This window comes from Amphiura filiformis, chromosome 15 (genome assembly GCF_039555335.1).
Source record: "Amphiura filiformis chromosome 15, Afil_fr2py, whole genome shotgun sequence".
NCBI lineage: Eukaryota > Metazoa > Echinodermata > Ophiuroidea > Amphilepidida > Amphiuridae > Amphiura > Amphiura filiformis.
In genome coordinates this window covers 19,904,759-19,927,029 of record NC_092642.1, presented here as the reverse complement: position 1 = coordinate 19,927,029, position 22,271 = coordinate 19,904,759, and the positions used below count along the sequence as shown (strand labels likewise).

Below are 22,271 nucleotides of genomic sequence, written 5' to 3'. Positions count from 1 at the left end.
TACAGAATACTTTTTTTAAGGCATTTCTATGTCTTTTTCAATTCGAAGATGGATATTACCATACCAGTTCCAGAACAGACACTTCGGTGTTCAATATGTCTTTTGACATTCAAGATACCTAGAATCCTTCCATGTGGTCACAGTTTCTGTGAAAATTGTTTGGAAGCACAATGGAGAAAATCTGGTAAAGAAACTGTTGAATGTGCCTTATGCAAGGAACCTGTTGTTGTGCCTGCTGGTGACATCGCCAATATCCCAGTTAACAAACCTCTGCTCCAACAACTGGATGAAGCTAAACATATTCAGGAATATGAAAGACGAAAACATGAACAACAAGACATAGCGCATGATCAGGTAAGTAAACTTGGCCGATCACTGGGGATAGAGCAGAAAATTTTCAGACAAGAATAATAGCTACGACCCCCATACCTAATTACATAGATTTTGTTCTACGTTTGAAAGCTTTGAATTTTAATTCTTTTAAGTCATGTTCTTGGATTGGGTTGTTACTCACACCTCCCTATTAAATGTTGTTTTGGAACCTTAAATGCACCATGGAAAGTTATTTAGATGAATAGCACTTATGACACCTGCTTATATAATTAAGTTCTTTGTAGAAATTACTTGTCCCATAAACTTGAATTACAACCTAAGAACAAAATGTAATGCAAGTCATGGATTTACTGCAACTTTCAAAACATGGTCAAAGTGTCAGAAAATTATTAGGTAAACACATGAACAAATCTAGAATATTAACCACATCTTTAGGTTTTGCCAACTTGGATGATGGCTTTCTCAAAAGTGACTTGGGTCACTGCTTCTCCCACAGAAACTGGCTGTAGCTTCATTCCCAGCATGCGATGGTGCAAGCAGTGATACATGACCTAGAGTATAACTGCCTATGTCCCGTTCATGGTGCCCGCCCCTTTCTCCTAATCCATATGGCCTCCCTGCCTTTTCTTTTGACCTGGTTTGCGTTCTTACCTATGGTATTTGTTATTCATTGTTAATACAGGAATCTGATTGGATAGATAGCCCAAAATATGACGATAAGTTCAATGTGTCACCAGACAGAGAGGAAACAGCTGATATAGAAATGGTTAGTAATAAGTAATTTGGACAAATTGATGTTAAAATATGGCCCATAAAAAACTGTGTTGCTGACTTCAGTTATTTTTATTCGTCTAGTCATAATAGTCGACTAGGTCTAGTCGCCACCAAATATATAGTTTTTACTACACTTTCATGAGAACTACATGTACTAGTGGTGGAAATGCATATCACAAAAGTGCCAAGGAATCTAAATATAAATACAGTTTGTTTTGTAAAACAACAATTGTGGAAAAAATCACAAAAAAGTGATTTTTTGCAACTAAATTTTGTACAACATAACAAAAAATACTTTCCAAAAAGTTATGGTTTTTTTCTTAATCTTGAGACTCCATTCCAGGAATTTTTTTTGATATTGGCCTTATTTTTTGAGAAAGTGACTATATAAGACGGCAAAATAAACTTTTTAAAATTCACACATGCCAATCTGCAAAAAGGGTGCATAAAATAGGAAATAGACAAAAAACAAAAAAATGAGAAATAATTTTTGAAGCTGATCTTACTTTTTATGATGAGCATAATGGCTTAAGATGCTATATTTATTGAGTTATCGTTTACCTAAATCCTCATTTTACGGAGAAAATGAGCATTGAAACAATGGCTGTTAAAGTTAAAAGTGGTCACATTTAGCCCTTTGATTGAAGCTGATAGGAGAATTCGACAACCCTTGTTTTTCTCCCTCACATTACATGAACATCGAGTAAGTCCACAGACCCCTTGAGAAGTTTGACCGAAATCCATTCATAACTTGATATTTAAATCGGACAAAATCACTTGAAAAAAAACCCCACTAAAATGGAGCCATTCGGCCACAAGGTTCTTGTGAGATCAGTGTTTCCATAACTTTGCATTAACAAATTGCTCAACTACATTTTTTGTATGCAATGCGATGCATTGTTGCATGTGTCTGCAACAAAGAATTCCTTTCAAATTTCTTTTCTTTCAAATTTAATTGTGAACACAAGTTAAATATTAAAAAATGCAAAAGATGCAGTTGGGGTTCACAAATCTGGATTTTCTTTGCTTGTATTTGTTTGTATATATAAAAAAACAGTGCAAAGTACATACATATCTAAAAAATTAAACTTAGGTGGGTTACCTGTTTGACAGCCCACACCTCTCACTTTACTCCATAAAAAAAGATAATTTTTATATAACCAGAATAAAATTTTAGGCCTGAGATACATTTTCTTTTATAGTATGAACAAAAACAAATCCACACATAATGTTCTATGGACTCTGAAAAGAGCTTGAAATAGACTTGCTTGACAGTTGTTCAAGATTGAGGAGATTTTAATCTGACGACATAAGACTTGATCAAGACGGAATTTGTACTGTATCGGTCTAAATGTGCATATTTCATACATAAAATTTGCTCGAAATTCAATAAAACAAGTAAAATATTGGTCTGATATTCTCTCTACTAACACAAAATTTGATGAAAAGTGTATTTCTTTCTTAAAACAAATAAATTAAATGTTAAAGCCTCCATGGATTAAATAAAAATTTTAGTTACGAATAGAAAAATACTTTGGCTTAAAAAGTCAACTGCTTGCATAATAATACTAATCAATGGGTAGTGTCAAGGGTCAGGCAACAGTGCAAACACATAATAAACAATTATGAAATTATGCAACTTTATGATGAAGAGGGTTGAATTTCTACTTACTACCTGTAGACTGTGGCATAGGACAAAACTCTCAAGCTTTCATTTGAAACTTGATTGTTCCATGTCCTAAGGCATAATTATTCCAAATTAAAAATGGGGATGTTTTACTGTTCATCTGCATTAGCTCATACCTACATATTTCTTAGTGGGAAGCGATGAGCAGGGCATCTTGTGGGGAACTCAATCTGCTGCCACTAAACCTGTTTTTCTTATTGCAGAAATTGGATGCCACTGATAATCAAACATACGGAGATCTGAGCTTGTCAGCATTGAACGAGGAGACAAGGGTTTGTATATGTATTTCTTAGTGTATGCTGATGCAAGATTGTAAGGAAATAATATTGTGTCACCTAATAACAGGCATAGACCACAACTATTGATAATTTTATGATATGTGTATCTCTGAAACATGGCACTGATGTAACTTCACTGTGACACACTTTGACATTGACAATCTGACACACCTAAATTGTCAGAGTAACACTGAAAATCACCATTACAAAAGAAAAAGCTAACACTTAAATTGTTGTCAGAGGTGTTTATACAATATGTTGTAATATAGAAAATACAATATAGAAAAACAATAACCACTTAAAATAGTTATTGTTTGTTATGACTGATCCAGGTAGTAATTTCCAAAGCAATTAATGGCATTGGTCAACATTTTTCCAGTGGCATAAATGAATGATCATGCAGTTTCAAAGATGTTGAAGTCCATTTTCAATGTCATTGGACAATGGTCATTTGCATATACTGAATAACAAAATATTTCTTTCCAGTGATTGAAGAGGTTCATCAGGTATGCTGATTAATCAGTTATTTAAAGTTCTTTGTCAACCAAAGGAAAAATTTCTTTCGGCTTTCTCAAAGCGTTGATGATGTTATTCCATCTGCTTTTCAGGGCCCGAGTAGTATTTCAGTGCTGCTCGATCCTATGTTGTAAGGTAGTGACGCAATCCTGGGAATTTGGGTACCTGTCCGTTCTTTCCCACCCAGATATGAATTCCATTTATGGATTACCTGAATGTTATTTTCAAGATTTAAAAAACTTGAATATTTGCAGTGCTTACAAGTATTACATCCTGTTATTCCTGTAACGAAATAAATTGCCGCAAACGTGGTAAATTTGATGCTGATGTTGTCCAAACTATAGTTGCATAATTCATTAAATTTCAAACTGATCACACACATATTTTCAAGCTTAAAATCAGGTGTAAATTATTTGTTTACAGTATTTATTTCACACCATCACAAAGTCATCTGCCTTGCAATCTATAGCGACCCCATAAAGCAGGGGGACACTTGCCACTCAAGAACTGAACTACTTTGTTGTTACTCTGCTGTGATCTGTTGTCTCATATAATACATGATACCATTAATTTGGTGTAGATCTTGCTGGGCCTTTGGTTTTAATGGTATTCCCATGTTATAGGAGACAATAAATGCATTACAGAGGAATAGTGCTATTATTCTCATTGGTATAAATTTGTATGTCCATGAATTTATGAGGCTGCTTTTTTTATTTGATATTTATCTAGATAAATCAACCATGCGATGAAAGTCAAGACACACAAGCAACCAAAGTACATGTCACTCGTCAGTCATTGATTTGTCCATCTTGCCAAGAAAGATTCAAAGGGGTTGTGAGAAAACTTCACTGTTCTCATAGCTTTTGTGAAATATGTATCAAGCAGCATATAAATAGAAATGCTATCAAATGTTCATTATGCAATGAAGAGACACTTTGTGAAGATATGAATCAACTTCAAATTGACTACATCTTGCAAGATCAAGTGGAAGATGTCAATAAGCATGATAAATATAGCACCCAGATCTCAGACAACTATGCCAGGATTGATGATGATCATGCTGATTGGAATGTAAGTATAAATAGGTATATAGAATTTAATTTTACATTGTTGAATATAATCAACTGGTAAGGTCCGATTTTGGGCACCAACCACAAAATTGTTTCATGCAGAAGATATTTTTTTTTTTTGCAAAAGTGTGCTTATCCAAATCTAAAGGATGTAGACTCATGAAGATTTAGATATAGGTTGGGCAATTACCCCCTCTTTGTAATAGCAAAACAATTATTCTTAAACACTTGAGAACGTTCCTGCAATGTTATTGGTTCTTACCCAGCTTTACCTGTGTGATATGACACAATATCACACGCATACTCGCTATTTGGACCAATCAGAGGCGCACAGCAACAACGAGACTGATCAATTTTAAGCCCTAGGTAATTCCTTGCAAAATGTAGGTTTAATTTGATTAAAATTTGTGTGATATTTTCATTTGAATCGAAGTATTTAAGAATGAGAATAAGGCAAATAAAGGCAAATATAAATTGATTTGACATCTCTATTAATGATTTTGGCATCTGTAAGGCATGTTATTTTTAGGGAATAAAGGTATTGTTTTTAGCTGCTGTCGTGCATCTATCGTCTCATATAACACTTTTTTGGCGTAATAATGATGTCGGCCGTTTTATATGAGATGATAGATGCACTCCATGGGCTAAAAACAACACCTTTATTCTCTAAAAATAACATGCCTTACAGATGCCAAAATCATTAATAGAGATGTCAAATCAATTTATATTTGCCTTTCTTTTTGTAAGAACTCTTAATTGAACACTTTTGCTTTGCATGTTCAGATACTTATCTTATGCATAAGATGGTGGCCAATATGGCTAAGGTATGCATACAAGCCAATGATTTAGGATTATTGCAATCAAACTACAATTTAAATAAATCATTTCCAGATTGCGACTCGACTCAACTGTAAATAAGCAGTCAAATATGCTTCTTTGACATTAATATATCAGCTGGCCTCTGTTTGTTACTTTTGCATGATTCAAATCCAAAATGGCTGATCTTTTTTAAACATTTCACAATGGGCCACAAAAAAACTGACTCCACTGCAGAAGATTGAGGAAAGTTGCAGCTAAATTTGGTACCATCACCAAGATTAACCTAATTTTCTTAAGGTGACTGTTCAAGTTTTAAAGCAGAAATCAATGGGAATTTAAACTTTTAAGATCAAATTTGATAAAATGTAATTTTTTCTTACTTTAGAGGATGTTTAAACAAAACAAAAAATTGACGGAAGGTTAACATATTCTTCATATCCCATTGTTATATTCTACAAATAGTTTCTCACACACAACCAGAAATCATTATTATTATTTTTACAAAACGTATTGCCAGATGGTGCAAGGACTTCTTTGATATCAACAAAATTGTTGCTTTTAATTTTCTTATTCGCTATTGTTGTAGAAACAAGAATCATGTCTTACTGATACTGAAGGTGATGATGAAGAATTGAGTTGGTTAGCTTTGAAAAAGGATTCACAAGAAGACATGCTTCTGCTTCAGCAAGTGGATGAAGCAAGACATAAACAGACACGGGAAGGACGAAAAGGTGAACAACAGTCACCAGTGCATGATAAAGTAAGTTTTATTTTTGCTGATCACTGTGAGATACTTTTAATTTGTTCAATATACTTCATATACACCGGCGTGTCCAGGATCTGTTCCTGTGGGGGGGCTCAGAGGGGTTTGCTTAACTGCTTCACAAATTGATAAAAGTTCAATTTGATGATAATAGCTCATGCTTTTTCAAGTCAAGTAATAGTTCTTGAACTGATCATCAGCCAAATTCCAATTCCTTGCTCACACAGTTCCTTGTCCCCGGGGAGCTGCCAAGCGCTACATGCATTCATAAGCAACAGTGCATCAAAAATGTCTGTAATGTAATGATATTTGTCTCTATTAACATGTTAATACAGTTTCCCAACATGTCATTATCAACTTAAGAGGCAACTGTGGGGGAAATGTAGTTCGGCAGTGTGGATTTAAGTAAATGAACAAAAAGTTTACTTTTTGTCAACATTAACATTAATCCAATTACACATCTGGGCACAAACGGTGGACCAGGAGAATGACACTTCACAGGGTTAAAAGTCAGGACCCACAATCCCGGAAAAATGTGTTCGAACACCCACTGTAATTCCCATGTTCTTCTTAGCATAGTGCGCATGCTATATGAGTCACTGGAAACTAAAATTATAATAGTGTTGTCTCAATGTTCATCTTAAGCATGCCCCTCCCCTTCCCCACCAAACAATGTTGGGAGAAGATATGGTAAAGATGAGCATATTGGGCATATCAACATTGTACAGGGGTAGAAGGGGACCATTTCCAATAAGGCCTTAAAAGTGTTCGAACAAATATTTCTAAGATTGCAGGTCACAGTTAAGAAGAGATGATATACCACCAATGGCCATTTGCGGAAGCAAAAAGCTATACCATGACCATAGTCTGGCTATTCATGAAGGTGAATCTTAATATCCCTGCATATTATGCCTCATCAATTATTTGGTATAATCGATTTCAATTCATGTCATAGAGATGAACTATGCCCTATTTCAGTCTCAATTCCGGATAGTAGATTGAAATTCCTTGGGTGGCCCATACTTTTGATGTAAACAATCAAACATCTTTAGGGAACCAAACATTAATGGATAAATTTTCTCGCGAAAATTTTCTGGACATATGACCAATGCATATCAATGAGAAAGTAACCCCGAGCCTGTACCCTGACCCCCGGCGGTGACCTCGCTATTCAAGAGAAGTCTTGGTCATTTTGAAGTGGAATAGTATTCTTGGCTGCAATTTCGATAGAAATTCTTGCATTGCAAACTTATTGAATATTCAGCAATCTTAAGGGCTCTGGTAGCAACGTTTAGACAGTATTTTTTGTGGGACATGAGAGAACATCAGACATATCGAATTGCATTCTGATATTAAATAATTTTATTTTGAAATTCACAATATACCGGTAATACACATTTTGATGGCAAATGATTAAAATTTATATTTTTATATTCAACAGTCCTCGAAGTAAACTTAATGAATCTAATGATAATGTACTTAAATGTATGTAGCTGGGATGAAAAGCTGACGATCAATTGAAAATTTTGACCTTTCGTATTGAAGATATGGATTTTTCTTGGAAAAATCGTTCGCCATCGCAAATAATAAAGGAGACAAGAAGAAAAGTAATCCCACCTGGGAATCAAACCCAGGACCTCAGGTTTACAAGACCTGTACGGGAGCTTTGTGATTAGGCTGGTCACAAACCTGAGGTCCTGGGTTTGATTCCCAGGCAGGATCACTTCTCCTATATTATTTGCGACGGCGAACCTGGTGAAAAATTAGGTTTATTATGGATTTTTAAGATCTTTTTGGGAAAAAATTGTATATCTTCAATATGAAAGGTCAAAATTTTCAATTGATCGTCGGCTTTTGATTAGCTGACAAAAAGTCAGATTACATTTGTAAAACACAAGTGAAAGGAGAATTTTGGGATCCACAGCCTCGTCCCCACTAAACAAATTGAGATATTACATACTCAGAGACCCAGACCTTAAAGATGGCTCTAAAACTGGTGTTAGGTTACCTTGAAAGAACTGTTTTAAAACCAATGTATATTGATAGTCTGGAACCTCAGGATTATGAATTCAGAGGTCGTATTCTTCTCCAGGATTGCAAAAAAAATAGATATTGCGTAATAATGATGAAGTCATCAAATTTTTGGTGAAAAAATAAAATTCATCATTTTGTTTCTTGCATACTGGAATAGATGAAACATTTATCTTTCCATTCCAATAAGCCAAATCGGCATTAGAAGTTTGCAATGCATTGTGGGACAGTTTTTGCATTTTAGGACAGTTTGTCCTTTGACCTTTCACGGAAATTCAGAAAAATTGGTTTTGTGCATATAAAATATAATCAATAAAGTTTTACTTGAATAAAAACAAATCCAAAAATATATTTATTATATAAATTAATTATTTAAATATTTTTAATTGTAACATTATTAGAATAATAAAAAAATAAATAATAATTAGAGTAATTTTCCCGAAATGTCAGAGGTCAAAGTGTCCTAAAAGTGCTCTCAAAAACCGGAAGTCACAATGGCGATTGGGCTTATTTATTTGGAAGCAATATACCAATTGATATACCAATTCGGTTTTAGGGAACTTTAATTTTGTTTTTCCCATTGGACTTGTGCACTAAAGAGAACTTTAATACGTGATTTTTCTGTTTTTAGAGACTTAAAATATTGGTTATTTTCTCTGATATACATATTTTAACCAAATGATTGATCTTTTTAACTATTTTCTTATACATACGGATCTTCTAAGTAAGAAAAAGATATGTTTGATTTCAACATATACACAATTCCGACCTCTATTGGCCAAAATATGATGACGTCATCAAATCTGACTTCATTAAATACATATCTTTCTATTGCACTTTATTTGGAAACATTGTGACAAACTAATTTTGTCTGAATTTTTCACACCAAAATTTGATGACATCATCGTTATTAAGCAACATCTATTTTTTTTTATTTCTGGTGAAAAAGAATTCATAATCCTGAGGTTTCAGACTATCAATATCCATTGGTTTAAAAAAATTTCTTTCAAGGTAACCTACCTCAATTTTTTAAGGCTTGGGTATCGGACTAATACCACCAGAGACCTCTTTATCTGACTACATATGTATTATGTAATGTTTAGGTGTAAAGAATTTCTTCCAGATTCATTTGCTCAGCAAAAATTTGTCAAATTTGTATTCATGTTCTCTTTAAGTAGGTAATGGGGCTACGCATCCTGCACATGAACATATAAACACAATGGGGAACGATTGCTCACTACAAGAAGAAACTGAATATTTTTTAATTAGAAAGAAAGTTGAGTTGTATGTATGCCAGGATTTGTGTTTATTTCTTGTCTTGTTTAATTGTAACACTTTGGGTTGGTAATCTATTCTTCCTTTCTTATTTATGTTCTGTTACACAATATTTTGACAAAATCTGTCCTCAAATTTGATGCAGGTAGCCACCTTCAAAATTATTTTTCTTCTGAAAATAAATATTGTATAAAAGAAAATTACAAGGATTCTTATTTTAGTAAATTATTGTTTTATTTGTTATTCTGAGCCAAGGGAAACCTTTGCAGGGATGATATTTTTCCTCAGAATTTTGGAAATTCACAGATTTGGGGTCCAAATCTGACCCCATTGAGATCAATGTAAATCTGTTGAGATATTTTTTGGGGGTCCCCTTGCCCCTGTATTTAAAACTCCAAACAGCACTGTCTTTTTTGCCTTGTAAAAATGATGCTTATACAACAGTCATCTGCATTGCATGAATCAATCTGAATTGCTGTTGGCTACATAAACAACAAAATCTGACTTGGAAGAATTATATTGATGAACTTGCAAAATAAAATTCCTTTAAAAAGGAATGGGGCACCAAATGGGCACTTTAATGTGATGTACTGAAATGTAACCATTTGGATAAAAGTGTCTTCTTTAAACCAAGAGGATGGTTTCAAATAAAAGGAATAAAGCTTAGGTTGTCAGGTTACCATTGTTAGGCTATGGGATATCTTGGGGGAGCAGAAATATTTTATTCAAAAGTTAGCTTTGCATGCCATATCATTGTTTTTCCCAGCAGGTTATTTATTTCTTACGATTGACTGCATAAAGAAGATAAGAATGGGCTATTCCAGATGCATTCCGCACCCCCCCCCCCCTATGGAAGACACTTCTAGAATTCTGGGCTAAATTGACAGCCGGAATTCACATGTCAGGAAAACCCCATGGAAGACCCTGCCGGAATTGTGGTAATATGGCCAGCCGGAATTCAAGTAAATGTAAATGTCTTCCATAGGGTTCCAGCTGGAATTAGAACATTTTTTTCAGTTTCCAGCCAGAATTCAAGTAAATTGTAAATGCCATTCATAGGTTAATCGAGCGACCATAAGTGAAGATCCTGCTGGAATTGGAGCATTTTTGACCATTTTCCAGCCGGAATATTAAGAAATATGAATGTCTTCCATAGGCACATTATGGCCTTTCACAATCCCCACTCTTGTTTTTTTGTTAATTTTAGCAGCCGGAATTTCACCTAATCTCAATGTCTTCCATACCCTCCAGCCAGAATATGTGTTAAAAATGACTGCTGGAATTCTAGACACATCTCAATTCCAGCTGGAATTGTATTTTTTTTAAATGTCTTCCAGGGGGGGTGCGTAATACATCTGGAATAGCCCAATAAAAAATCTAAACAAGTCTTATTTATTGATTTTTTTTAGTTCTACTGATTTAGATAATAAAGTTTTGTACATTTAAAAATTACAAGACATACTAGTCCTACGACAAAACCACTCAACATATGCAACAATTTTGAAGTCTTATCTAATCAGTGTTAATAAGGCTGAAATTTAGTGCGAAATAGGGAGTAACAAAGATTACATTATTCTAGTTCCGCGTTAATGCTTAACTTAAAAATCCAACTTCTTTTTTACTTCAAAAGAGCAGTAAAGATGGTATACAACTTTCTTTAGATATCAGATGCATAAAAATTCCTTTAAAAAAGGGAATGGGCGTCCAATGTGAGCTTGGTCATGATGTGGTGAATTCCATGGTGTTTAGATTTGGCATTAGAATGATTTTTTCTAGGAAAACTTTTTCCTGTGTAGCTGGCATAAATATAACAAGCAATGTTTGTTGTGGACCTTTGTATATTGTAAGAGAAGTGGACTGTATCATGTATTGAAGATTGGACATTTTTGACTGTGGAGGGCTGTATACTCTACGCTACATTTAAAAGTTGCATCATTTTGACAATGGTTATTGTAATTGCTGAACATATTTACTAATTGCATCATTATTTTATTTACTTGTCCCGTGTAAAATTTATAAAAATAAATCAAAACTTGTGTTGTTCTCAGAATCATTGTATTCTTTACATTTTACTTTGTTTTATGTTCTTTCTAGACACATGAATGGCTAGGGGAGGATGAGGTAAAGAAGGTTGACAGTGATGGAGATGTTTATGTTAAAACAGATGATGTTCCCTCATACCTCTACAATCCAGAGTGTCTGATGCATGTTGCAGAAGATGAAGAAGAGGATACGGCAGATGATCAATCAGCTATGTTTAAGAAAGGAGACCGAGTACTCATCAAAGATGTGCCTGAAGAGGAAATGAAGAAATATCAAAAAGAGAGTGGTAGATGGATGGACATGATGTTAGAGGTATTTGTTTTACAACATTTACCAGTTATTAAAGGAATTATTTACTTCATTAATGTATTCTTATTCAATGATTGATTGAAAGTGGATCACATATCTACATAAACAGTGCCACTAAGCCAGGTATAGTCCAATCAAATAACGCAACTGCGAATCTTAAAATTGCGCAACTCAATACGGGTCTTAAGTGCGTATCTATGTCTAGGGCCTACTTGTTGCTAAACATGCTAAAAGAGCGATTTATTTATAGTTACACAGCAAGTGTTTTTTTTCTATACCTGCAGCCACTTGCTAGTTCGTTTCTGTGGTTCAAGGTTGACATTTGTGGTTTAGTTATAATAAAGTATTTCTCAGTAATGCATAGATTGCATTTTTTTTTTTTTTTTTAGTATGATTTACTTCGAGCAATAATTCTTCATTTGATGGAATATGATACTCTCTTATCATTAAGGTTCCAGATGTAGTTGCTCAGGGCGGTGGCGTATCTTTGATTTACATTTTTGAAGGTACTGCTATGGACATTGAACTTTGTTTTAAATGGTCCTTCTGTAAGTCCAACATAGGTCTCTTCCTTGCGGTTGTCTGCCCTTGTGACCGTCACTTGATATATTACTCCCAATGTCAAACAATTTCCATCAAGAGGGCACAATTTGTTTTTGCAGTTGCAATTAGTGGTGTTTTGTGTCGAAGTCAGAGATGTTTTCGCAGATTGCAGCACATATTTGTTGTGTGCTGATAATTTAAAACAAACATGAACCTTTCAAACTAAATACATATTTGCACTCGGCGGCCCAGTGACTACAATGTACCTGCCGCTGTGATTTGGGGTAACTCTTTGCTTCCTCTCATACCTGTACTTCAAATTCGCCCATACCTCACGCCTTAAGGGCTGGGGTATGAACGTTTGGACAGTATTTATTTTGGGACATCAGAGCACATCAGACATATCGAATTGCATTCTGAATACAAAGAATGTCATTCTGATATCAAATAATTTTGATTTTTTGAAATTCGCAATTTAATACACATTTTATGGCAAATCATTAAAAATTGATATTTTTTGATATTTAACAGTACTTGAAGTAAACTTTATAAATCTGATGATTTATACTTAAAGTGTATGTAGGTGGGATGAAAAGCCGACGATCAATTGAAAATTTTGACCTTTCGTGTTGAAGATATGGATTTTTTCCCCAAAACACCAAAAAAAATTAGGTCTTTTTGGGAAAAAATCCATATCTTCAATATGAAAGGTCAAAATTTTCAATTGACGTCGGCTTTTCCTCCTGCTACATACACTTTAAGAATATATCATTAGATTTATATAATTTACTTCGAGGACTGTTATATATCAAAATTTGAAAAATATCAAATTTTTATAATTTGTCATAAAATTTATATTATATTGTGATTTTCAAAAAATGAAAATTATTTGATATCAGAAAGACATGCTTCGTATTCAGAATGCAATTCGATACGTCCGAGGTGCTCTCATGTCCCACAAAAAATACTATCGAAACACAATAAACGCTCATTTTAGATCCCTTAAATCATTTCTTGACTTTTTTATGCTTGATTCGTAATCTCAGCCTCAACTTCATGGTTGATACCAGCAGCAGCCATATTAAGCTAGTTAGCCATCTCTTGTGGACCAAGATGTAATGTTCCTTATACTATGATGGTGATGACCAGGTGTAGAGACTCCTTGGTTGGATGTTGCTTGAAGGATGTATTCAGGATGATTAGATGGAATCGACTAGCATTTCTCTTCTATTCTGCTCTCCTAGGCCAATTAAGTTTCCCATCACATTACTGTTTTTTTCCTCCAACTTTCGCATTGAAATCTCCTGTGAGGATGATTATGTCTCTCTTAATATTGATATCATCTATAGCCTTCTGGAGATCATAGATTGGGTAAACACATGCAGTGAGGCAGCAAAACTATGACAAACACATAAACTTGGTAAATCTCAGTACATGATTTGATGATTACCAATAAATAGTCATATTTAGCCAGTGGTATCTCATTATTTTCTATTTTGGTATTCTAAACTCCCTGAAAAGAACTCCGGCTTCGCAGATATTTTTCAAGGTAAAACATTAAGCAGTAAATACAGATTTATCAAGACCATATCTTTAGTTATCTTTGACCCATGCCCATAACTAGATAATCTGTCACCAATATCCTGTGAAGTCACAGCACAGTAATAACATACAGTATGTGTATTTAAAAATAGGGAAAATCTGGTCTAACTGACCAGGATGGATCCAAAAAGATACAGTGTCACACTACCAATGGATAAAATTTAAAACAGGGAAAATATGACACAACACCAATAGGGGAATAACACAAAACGTATACACAAAGTTAAAAATTCTGGGTCTGATTTTGACCAGAGTAAAACTTACAACTATTTTGAAGTGGTGAGGGTAGGATGCAAAAACTCACAGCGTGTAACTTGATATATTTGCATAAAAAAGGCAATTTCTAACATGTCATAAGCCTTTGCTGGCATATTTGTATATGAAAATTGTGTCATGAAAGTTACACAACCGTTTTGAATGATATAGTAAACCGCCGCAAAAGTAAAATATATTTGAATGGAGCAAATCCATATGTACGTGTATGTGTCAGAAAACACATGGCCTCACGGGTCCATCATAAAATCACATTACGTTTTGTTACCTGGAGAGGTTTGATCATGTCTCACCTCCTTTTTCAACCAAATCGACGGTAATAACTCTTTTAGTGAGGGATCAACATTTAACCACAAATTGCTTCAGGCAAAACTCACTTCCTGTGAACTAAATACCACACAAGGTCATTTTTTATGTAACTCATTGACCCATTTGTGTTATATATACAGCCAATAGCTATATGATATCCTGTGATCAGGTCAACTCATTGACATGTACTAAGCTCAGGAGGGAATTCAATTTTTGATCAATTCTCTCCAGGTAGTGAAACGTAATGAAACATGGTTACATTTGTCAATGAAATTATTTTTAAAGTTTTGTGATAAAGAAGTAAATTGTTTTGTTTTATTGTTGTATTTCATAGATACACCCCAGTTTTCCTTCTTTTTTGTTTGTTTTTACAGTACATGAACAAGACTGGTGTCATTGTCAGCGTACAAAAAGGAAAGGTTTGCATAGTCAAAATGGATGATGGTGAAAGAGCTGCTTTTTACAGAGGTTGTTTGACATTGGTAGAGCCTGCACCCGTGAAGGAGTCCTTAGGTGATTCGTGCGACTCAAATGACAATGATGGTATGAAAAATAAACTATGGGTCTTTTTATCTTTTCAGTTCTGTTTTTCGTTTTTGTATGTCATTGTTACTCTGAAGTGCATGCACATATTTTGGGGGCGCCAGCCCCCCGGGGTAAAAGCAGGGGGCAGCCAAAACGAAGGGGCGGCTGAAGGAGAAGGGGCGACAAACAAAGGGGCGGCAAAAAGAATTTGTAAAGAAAAAAGTATACAAAATTTTGAAAAAATTGTACTATACATCAAAATGTGTTGCTTTTACGGCGCTTTCCTCTTCACTTTGTCAAACCACCAAAAAAAATTGGGTCAACTTTTTCGGGCTGTTGAGGAAGGGGCGGCAAAATTGAATTTCCTTCAGCCCCCCGGGGTAGGAGCGGATCTAAATTTTACGGCCCCAAATTCACGAGAAATTGCACCACTTTAAGGTGTGACTTGCTCGCGAAAATAGTCTAGCATCAAAATATACGAATCAGTGTTACCAAATCAGGTATACTTGTGCATGTGGTATTATATTTGTGCATGTAATCACCTAAAAATCGGTCATTAGAAAGGACAAAAATAAGACGGGGAAAGAATTTTGCCCAAAACAGCTTAAAACTTGCATGTGTGGTAATATGCAACACCAAAGAATTGCATTCAAGCGAAACTACTTGATTTCATTCATTGGCGTAACAATTGGAATTGGTAAACTGATAATTGCTTTAGGCAAGATTGCAGATTTGAATCTATTTTAAATGTATATTATTTTTCATTCATTGACTAGGCTAATTTGCAAATAGCAGAGTGGGGGATGAGAGGAGGAGATGATCTTGTGGAGGGGATGGGATAGGATTGGATAGGAGAGGAGGGCGAGTAGAGGAGTGAGGAATTCAGTTTATTCTATTTTTTTTTATTTTTTTATTCATCTGGCAATTAACAACAAAATTGAGACAAAACAACAAATTGGGTCTACTGAGCTAGCTGCCGGGGAACACTGAAAGCACAAAAGAGCACTGTCACCACAAGGCGCAGTGCTCCCAACTCAGCAGACCAAACACATACAAATCATATTGGAAAAAAATACAAAAAGGCATCAATACAAATTAATCATCATGCTCCATATAGTGAGATTTGAGTTGAGATTTAAAAGTAGACTTGTTACAGGTGAGATATGAGTCTCTGATATCGGATGGAATTGAAGACCACAACACTGGGAAATTAACTAAAAGACAGTTTTTGTAAGCATCTGTTTTAGGAGTGATTGATTGCTTAAAAATTAAAGCTTCATGTCTCGTATTAACACACCACCTGGAAAAAAGAAAGGGATTGGCATTAGTAAGACATGAACAAGCGAATGAAACAGACAAATAAGTCCTTCTAGTTTTTTCAAAGTTGTGAGATTTAGAGTTCTGAGTCTGTCCTCATATGATTGATCCCCACGTTGACAAAAATTGACCTAGTAGCACGAGGATTTGCCATTTGGTCTAATACCATTTGGTCTAATATCCATTTTGTCTACATCCATTTCGTCTAAACCCATTAGGTCTATATCCAGTACGCCCAATAATCATTTGGTCCTATAACCATTTGGTCCGATAACCATTTGGTCCGATAACCATTTAGTCTAATAACCATTAAGTCTAAAACCATTTAGTCTAACAACCATTTAGTCTAATACCCATTTGGTCTATAACCAAAAGGTCTAATAGCCATTTGGTCTAATACCCGTTTGGTCTACAAACCATTTTAGTCTTACAAGCATTTAGTTTATTAATAAATAGACAAAATTGTATTAGACTAACTGGTTATTAGACCATGAGTATTAGACCAAACGGTTTAATAGACCAAACGGTTATTAGACCAAACGGTTATTAGACCAAACGGTTATTGAAGAAATATTAGACCAAATGGTTAGTAGACAATATGGTTAGTAGACATACCGGTTATTAGACCAAACAACATTAGACTAAATAGACATTAGACTATATGATTATTAGACTAAGTGGCAATTAGCCTTTCTGGTAATAGACCAATTGAATATAGACTAAACGGGAATTAGACGAAATGGTATTAGACCAAATGGCAATAGACCGTAGCACGATGCTGTATTTGTTCCAATTTATCAATATTACATTTCTTGTAAACATTCAGTTTATTTTAATTTTTCCATAAAAAGTTGATCATAGGCTTACAGCTAAAGTTTGCAAATTGCGAAGCAGGATAAAATACCACAAGCAATAAACAGATAAATTAAAGGCCCATTCAGTGATTTGCTCATCGGACTGTCGTAAAAATCATCAAAAATTCAGATTTTGGTACCTTTGTCATTGTCATATATGTGCTAACATAGCCTGCTGAGTGGTTCTGCCTAAAGCTGCATATTTAAGACAAAATAAGACATTTTTCATGAATCTGTAATTTATATACTGACAGTATATATAAATTAGCTACATGTATTTGAATGGGGCTTCAACTTCATCAATACTGCCAAATGTTTCATTTCAAAAATACCAAATGACGATTTGAATGACTTATCTTTCACTTTTAAGCAATTAATAAACAATTTTGATTTTTTACACTTACGCTGGGATCACTGAATGGGTCTTTTAAAAGAAAGCCCATTAAAAAGAAAAGACCAAAACAAACAAAAAACACAAATACAAATAACAACTAGACTTAGCTGTGGTCTAAGACCACAAACACAGCCGTGTTGTGACCCCTTAATGACCTTTGACCCCAAAATATATGAAAACCCCATAGACATTGGCTAATGTCAATGTATGTCTGCAAGTGGCATCACTTTGCCATGTTATTTGTGGCTAGAAGGGGCATTTTGAAGGTTTTTTGTCTCAGACCGGAAATGACCCCTTAATGACCTCTAACCCCAAATATAAAAATGCCACGTATACATTGAGTAACAACAATTCATGTGTGAATGTGCCGTCTATGTGCTATATTTTTTATAAGTTTTTTGAAGTTATTTCGTTTTATACCAGAAGTGACACCTTAATGACCTTTGACCCCAAATCTGTGTACACCTAGAGACACTGGGTAATAACAATGCATGTGTGTAAGTGGCATCACTGTCCTACGTAATTTGTGGGAGAAGATGCATTTTAAAAGTATTACGTTTTATACCGGAAATGACCCCTTAATGACCTTTGACCCCAAATCTGTGTATGTACACCCTAGAGACACTGGGTAATAACAATGCATGTGTGTAAGTGGCATCAAATAAAAAATAAAAAAAATACCATAATACATTGGGTAAATACAACTCATGTGTGAACATACCATCACTCTCCTATGTTTTCCTTAGCTAATAAAATTTTTTGAAGGTATTCCGTTTTATACCGGAAGTGACCCCTTAATGACATTGGACCCCAAATCTGTGTACACCTTATAGACACTGGGTAATTACAATGCATGTGTGCAAGTGGCATCACTGTCCTACGTAATTTGTAGGAGAAGATGCATTTTGAGTTGAAATCACGTTTTTGACCCCTATGACCCCCTGCGTGACCTTTGACCCCCACAAGTTTCATGTGACATGTAGGGGCATGGTCAATGATCATTGTGACCAAGTAGGTCAAAATCAATGTAAGCATGTGACCCCTTAATGACATTTGACCCCAAATAGAAAAATACCACATATGAATTGGGTAACCACAATGTGTTTACATCGATGAGTCTCTCACACACTCTTCACTGGCATCTCCATCTTTGGATGGAGATGGTTGTGTACCTTTGCATTTGGTTTCAGTGTGCTTTTTTGTTATATGAGATTATTAGTGTAATTTTTATTATCTTGCTGTATATAATTGATGTATTGATGATGCCAATTGTGAGGTGCACTGACAGTCCCCACTGGGGATTTTGTTGGTGGGCCTCTCACTGGTGTTAGTGTTACTCTTGCCATTCTAATGTTGTTTGCTTGCAGCTGGTCTGCTATTTTTTTATGTATAGTATTGTTTGTATAATTTTTAAGTTAAAAATCATATATTGTAAATTAAGTTTGGTAGTTTTTAAATCTGTAAAGCGCATTGAGGAATCGAGATTCACAATGCGCTATATAAATGCTGTTTTATTATTATTATTCATGTGTGAACATACCGCTACTGTCCTATGTTTTCTTAGCAAATAAAAATTTTGAAGGTTTTTCGTTTTATACCGGAAGTGACCCTTAATGACCTTTTGACCTTTAAATATGTAGAGGACCCCATAGACACTGGGTAATAACAATGAATGTGTGCAAGTGGTGTCACTGTCCTACGTAATTTGTGGGAGAAGCATTTAAAAGGTATTTCGTTTTTATACCGGAAGTGACCCCTTAATGACCTTTGACCCCAAATCTGTGAGGATCCCATAGACACTGGGTAATAGCAATGCATGTGTGCAAGTGGGGTCACCATCATACGTAATCTGTAGGAGAAGCATTTTGAGTTGAAATCACGTTTTTGACCCCTATGACCCCTAGCGGTGACCTTTGACCCCACAAGTTTCATATGACATGTAGGGGCATGGTCACTGATGGTTTGTGACCAAGTTAGGTCCAAATCAGGTGTAAGCATGTGAGTGCTAGAGCAAATGTAATGGTCGGCAGAAAGAAGAAAAAACAAAAGATCTGATTGCGTTCGCTCTGCGACCACGAGCATGCACAGCCAGCAGTGATAAATGAATCTGTGAAAACCAGAAGTGATCCCCATAATTACCTTTGACCCTGCAAAATATTACATAGTGCTTAGGATGTTATAAGGAATATTCCTCGTGAATTTCAGCTTAATCGGAACTTAAACATGGATTTTGATTTTTTTAAATTTATGATTGACTTTTTGACCCCCTTAATCACCTTTGACCTCAATGAAAAAAACCCTTATGTACACCGACAAAATGCATTGTTCCAATTTTAATTAAAAAATTCTACTATGTTTAGTTTTTGAGATAAAAATTCTTGAAGTTTTTTAGCTAAAAACAGGAAGTGACCCCTTAATGACCTTTGACCCCCCAAATAAAAATACCATGCATACATCAGGTTACACTGATTCATGTATGATGATTATATTACTCTGGTCTGTTTTACATTTTGAGATAAAAATTTTTAAAACATTTTTGATAATTTTGGTTTTTGACCTAAAGTACCCCCTTAATGACCTTTGACCCCAAAACTGTAGGCATCCTAAAGACCCTAGCTAGTAGCGATGCATGTGTGCTGATGGCGACTCTCTGCTATGTAATTTGTAAATACAGTGATTTTTGAATATTTTTACAAATTTGTCAGACTTTTACCGGAAGTGACCCCTGTGACCTTTGATCCCAATTCTGTGAAGGACTTTTTAGACACTGGCTATAGGTGATACATGTGTGTAAAGTGACGTCACGGTGCTATGTAATATGTGGAAGGGTAGCATTTTTTAGTGAAAATCACGATTTTTGGCCACTGACCGGAAGTGGATGACATTTGATCGGAAGTTGATCATGTGACATCTGTGGCACCACCCAATAGTCCTAGTGACCAACTATGATCAACATGGCTGAAAGCATGTGGCTACGATGGTTGATTTAATGATGTTGACTGAAAGTAGATGAAGAAGAACGTGGTAAAAAGAATGCACAGCGCCGATGGCGGCTGTGCAACTAGAGTCAATAGAATCTGGGTACACAGCGAATAGCTATCTGGCAACCATAGTTTTGACCTTTTTTACCCCAAACTAAACATTGACCTTTGGGGTCATAAATATTTGTAACATGTTAAGAATGTCGTAAGAATCGTTCCTGTTGAATTTGAGCTCGATTGGGCCAATTTTAAACTTTTTTTTGTGCAAATTTGACGTTTTGACCTCCTTAATGACCATTGACCCCAATATAAAAAAAACCTCATATACACCAAGAAAATGCATTGTTACAGTTTAAATTAAAAAAATCTACTATGCTTAGTTATTTAGCTTAAAACCGGAAATGACGTCTAAATGACCTTTGACCAAAAATTAGAAAATACCGTGCATACATCGGTAACACTAATGCATATATGAAGTTTATGTCACTCTACGTTTTGAGATAAAAAAAAAAATATTTGATGATTTTTGTTTTTGACCGGAAGCGACCCCTTAATGACCTTTGACCCCAAAACTGTAGACACCCCCAAAGACCCTGGTTGGTAGCAATGCATGTGTGCTAATGACAACACTCTGCTATGTAATTTGTAAAAAACAGTGATTTTTGAATATTTTTTTGGCTTTCAGACCGGAAATGACCCCTTTAATGACCTTTGACCCCCTATATGAACACCTATAGACACCGACCAAAGTCCAGTCACATGACCTAAGCATGTCACCATTTTGCCATTGTGAGCAGGTCAAAGGTCAAATGTAGTTTAATGTCATGTCACATGTGGGGACATGGTCAGTGGTATTTGTGACTAAGTATGATATAAATTGGATCGATTGAGGGCCCATATTTATTGGTCGAGCTATGAGTTTTAAAATATTAGACGAGACGTAGTCGAGTCCAATATTTTAAAACTCATAGCGAGACAATAAATATTACGTAAAGCATCAATTTATCATTATTATATGTTTTGGATCAATATTTTTACACACTTGGATTCATCAAAACAATAATGGTCAAAAAATCTGTCAAAGCATAACAGAGCTAGGGTGAAACGTGGCAAGTCATGCAAATGTCACGTGTTAGAGGCATTTTGAAGGTTTTTGCTATGCACCGGAAATAACCCCTTAATGACCTTTGACCCCAAATCTGTGAACACCCTATAGACACATGATATAGACGATGCATATGTGCAAGTGATGACTGTCATTGTAGCATGTAACATGCAAGAGAAGAAGCTGGTTGCCAGAAAAGAAGAAGAATTGGCAAAAGACAGAACACAGCGAATTTGCAAATTCGCTGTGTAAGAAAGAAAGAACCTGTAAGAAAAAAGACACAGCCCACACACACAATAAAACCAAACAAACAACATAATAGTGAGAGAGGAAGAAGGAGAGAGTAAGGGGGAACTTTGCAGAAGTGAGGCTTGAAATACAACAACCAATAAAAATTCAGATATCCACATAATGTTTGTTTTTTATGTCTAAACTATGCAAGGCATTAACAGCTGCTATCGGTATGATAG

The 22,271-nt window shown here is 35.1% G+C and overlaps 1 protein-coding gene across 1 annotated transcript in view; it reads left to right on the top strand.

Annotated features, from left to right (window-relative positions):
• LOC140170774 (uncharacterized) overlaps nucleotides 1-15,931 on the top strand; it is an 87,576-nt gene extending 71,645 nt beyond the window's left edge. The window contains exons 14-21 of the mRNA XM_072193999.1: nucleotides 49-354; nucleotides 1,016-1,099; nucleotides 2,998-3,066; nucleotides 4,318-4,659; nucleotides 6,064-6,237; nucleotides 11,641-11,901; nucleotides 15,000-15,168; nucleotides 15,927-15,931. Coding sequence (XP_072050100.1) covers nucleotides 49-354; nucleotides 1,016-1,099; nucleotides 2,998-3,066; nucleotides 4,318-4,659; nucleotides 6,064-6,237; nucleotides 11,641-11,901; nucleotides 15,000-15,168; nucleotides 15,927-15,931 — 1,410 coding nt within the window. The remainder of the gene's footprint in view (nucleotides 1-48; nucleotides 355-1,015; nucleotides 1,100-2,997; nucleotides 3,067-4,317; nucleotides 4,660-6,063; nucleotides 6,238-11,640; nucleotides 11,902-14,999; nucleotides 15,169-15,926) is intronic.
• Nucleotides 15,932-22,271: the final 6,340 nt, after the last annotated feature.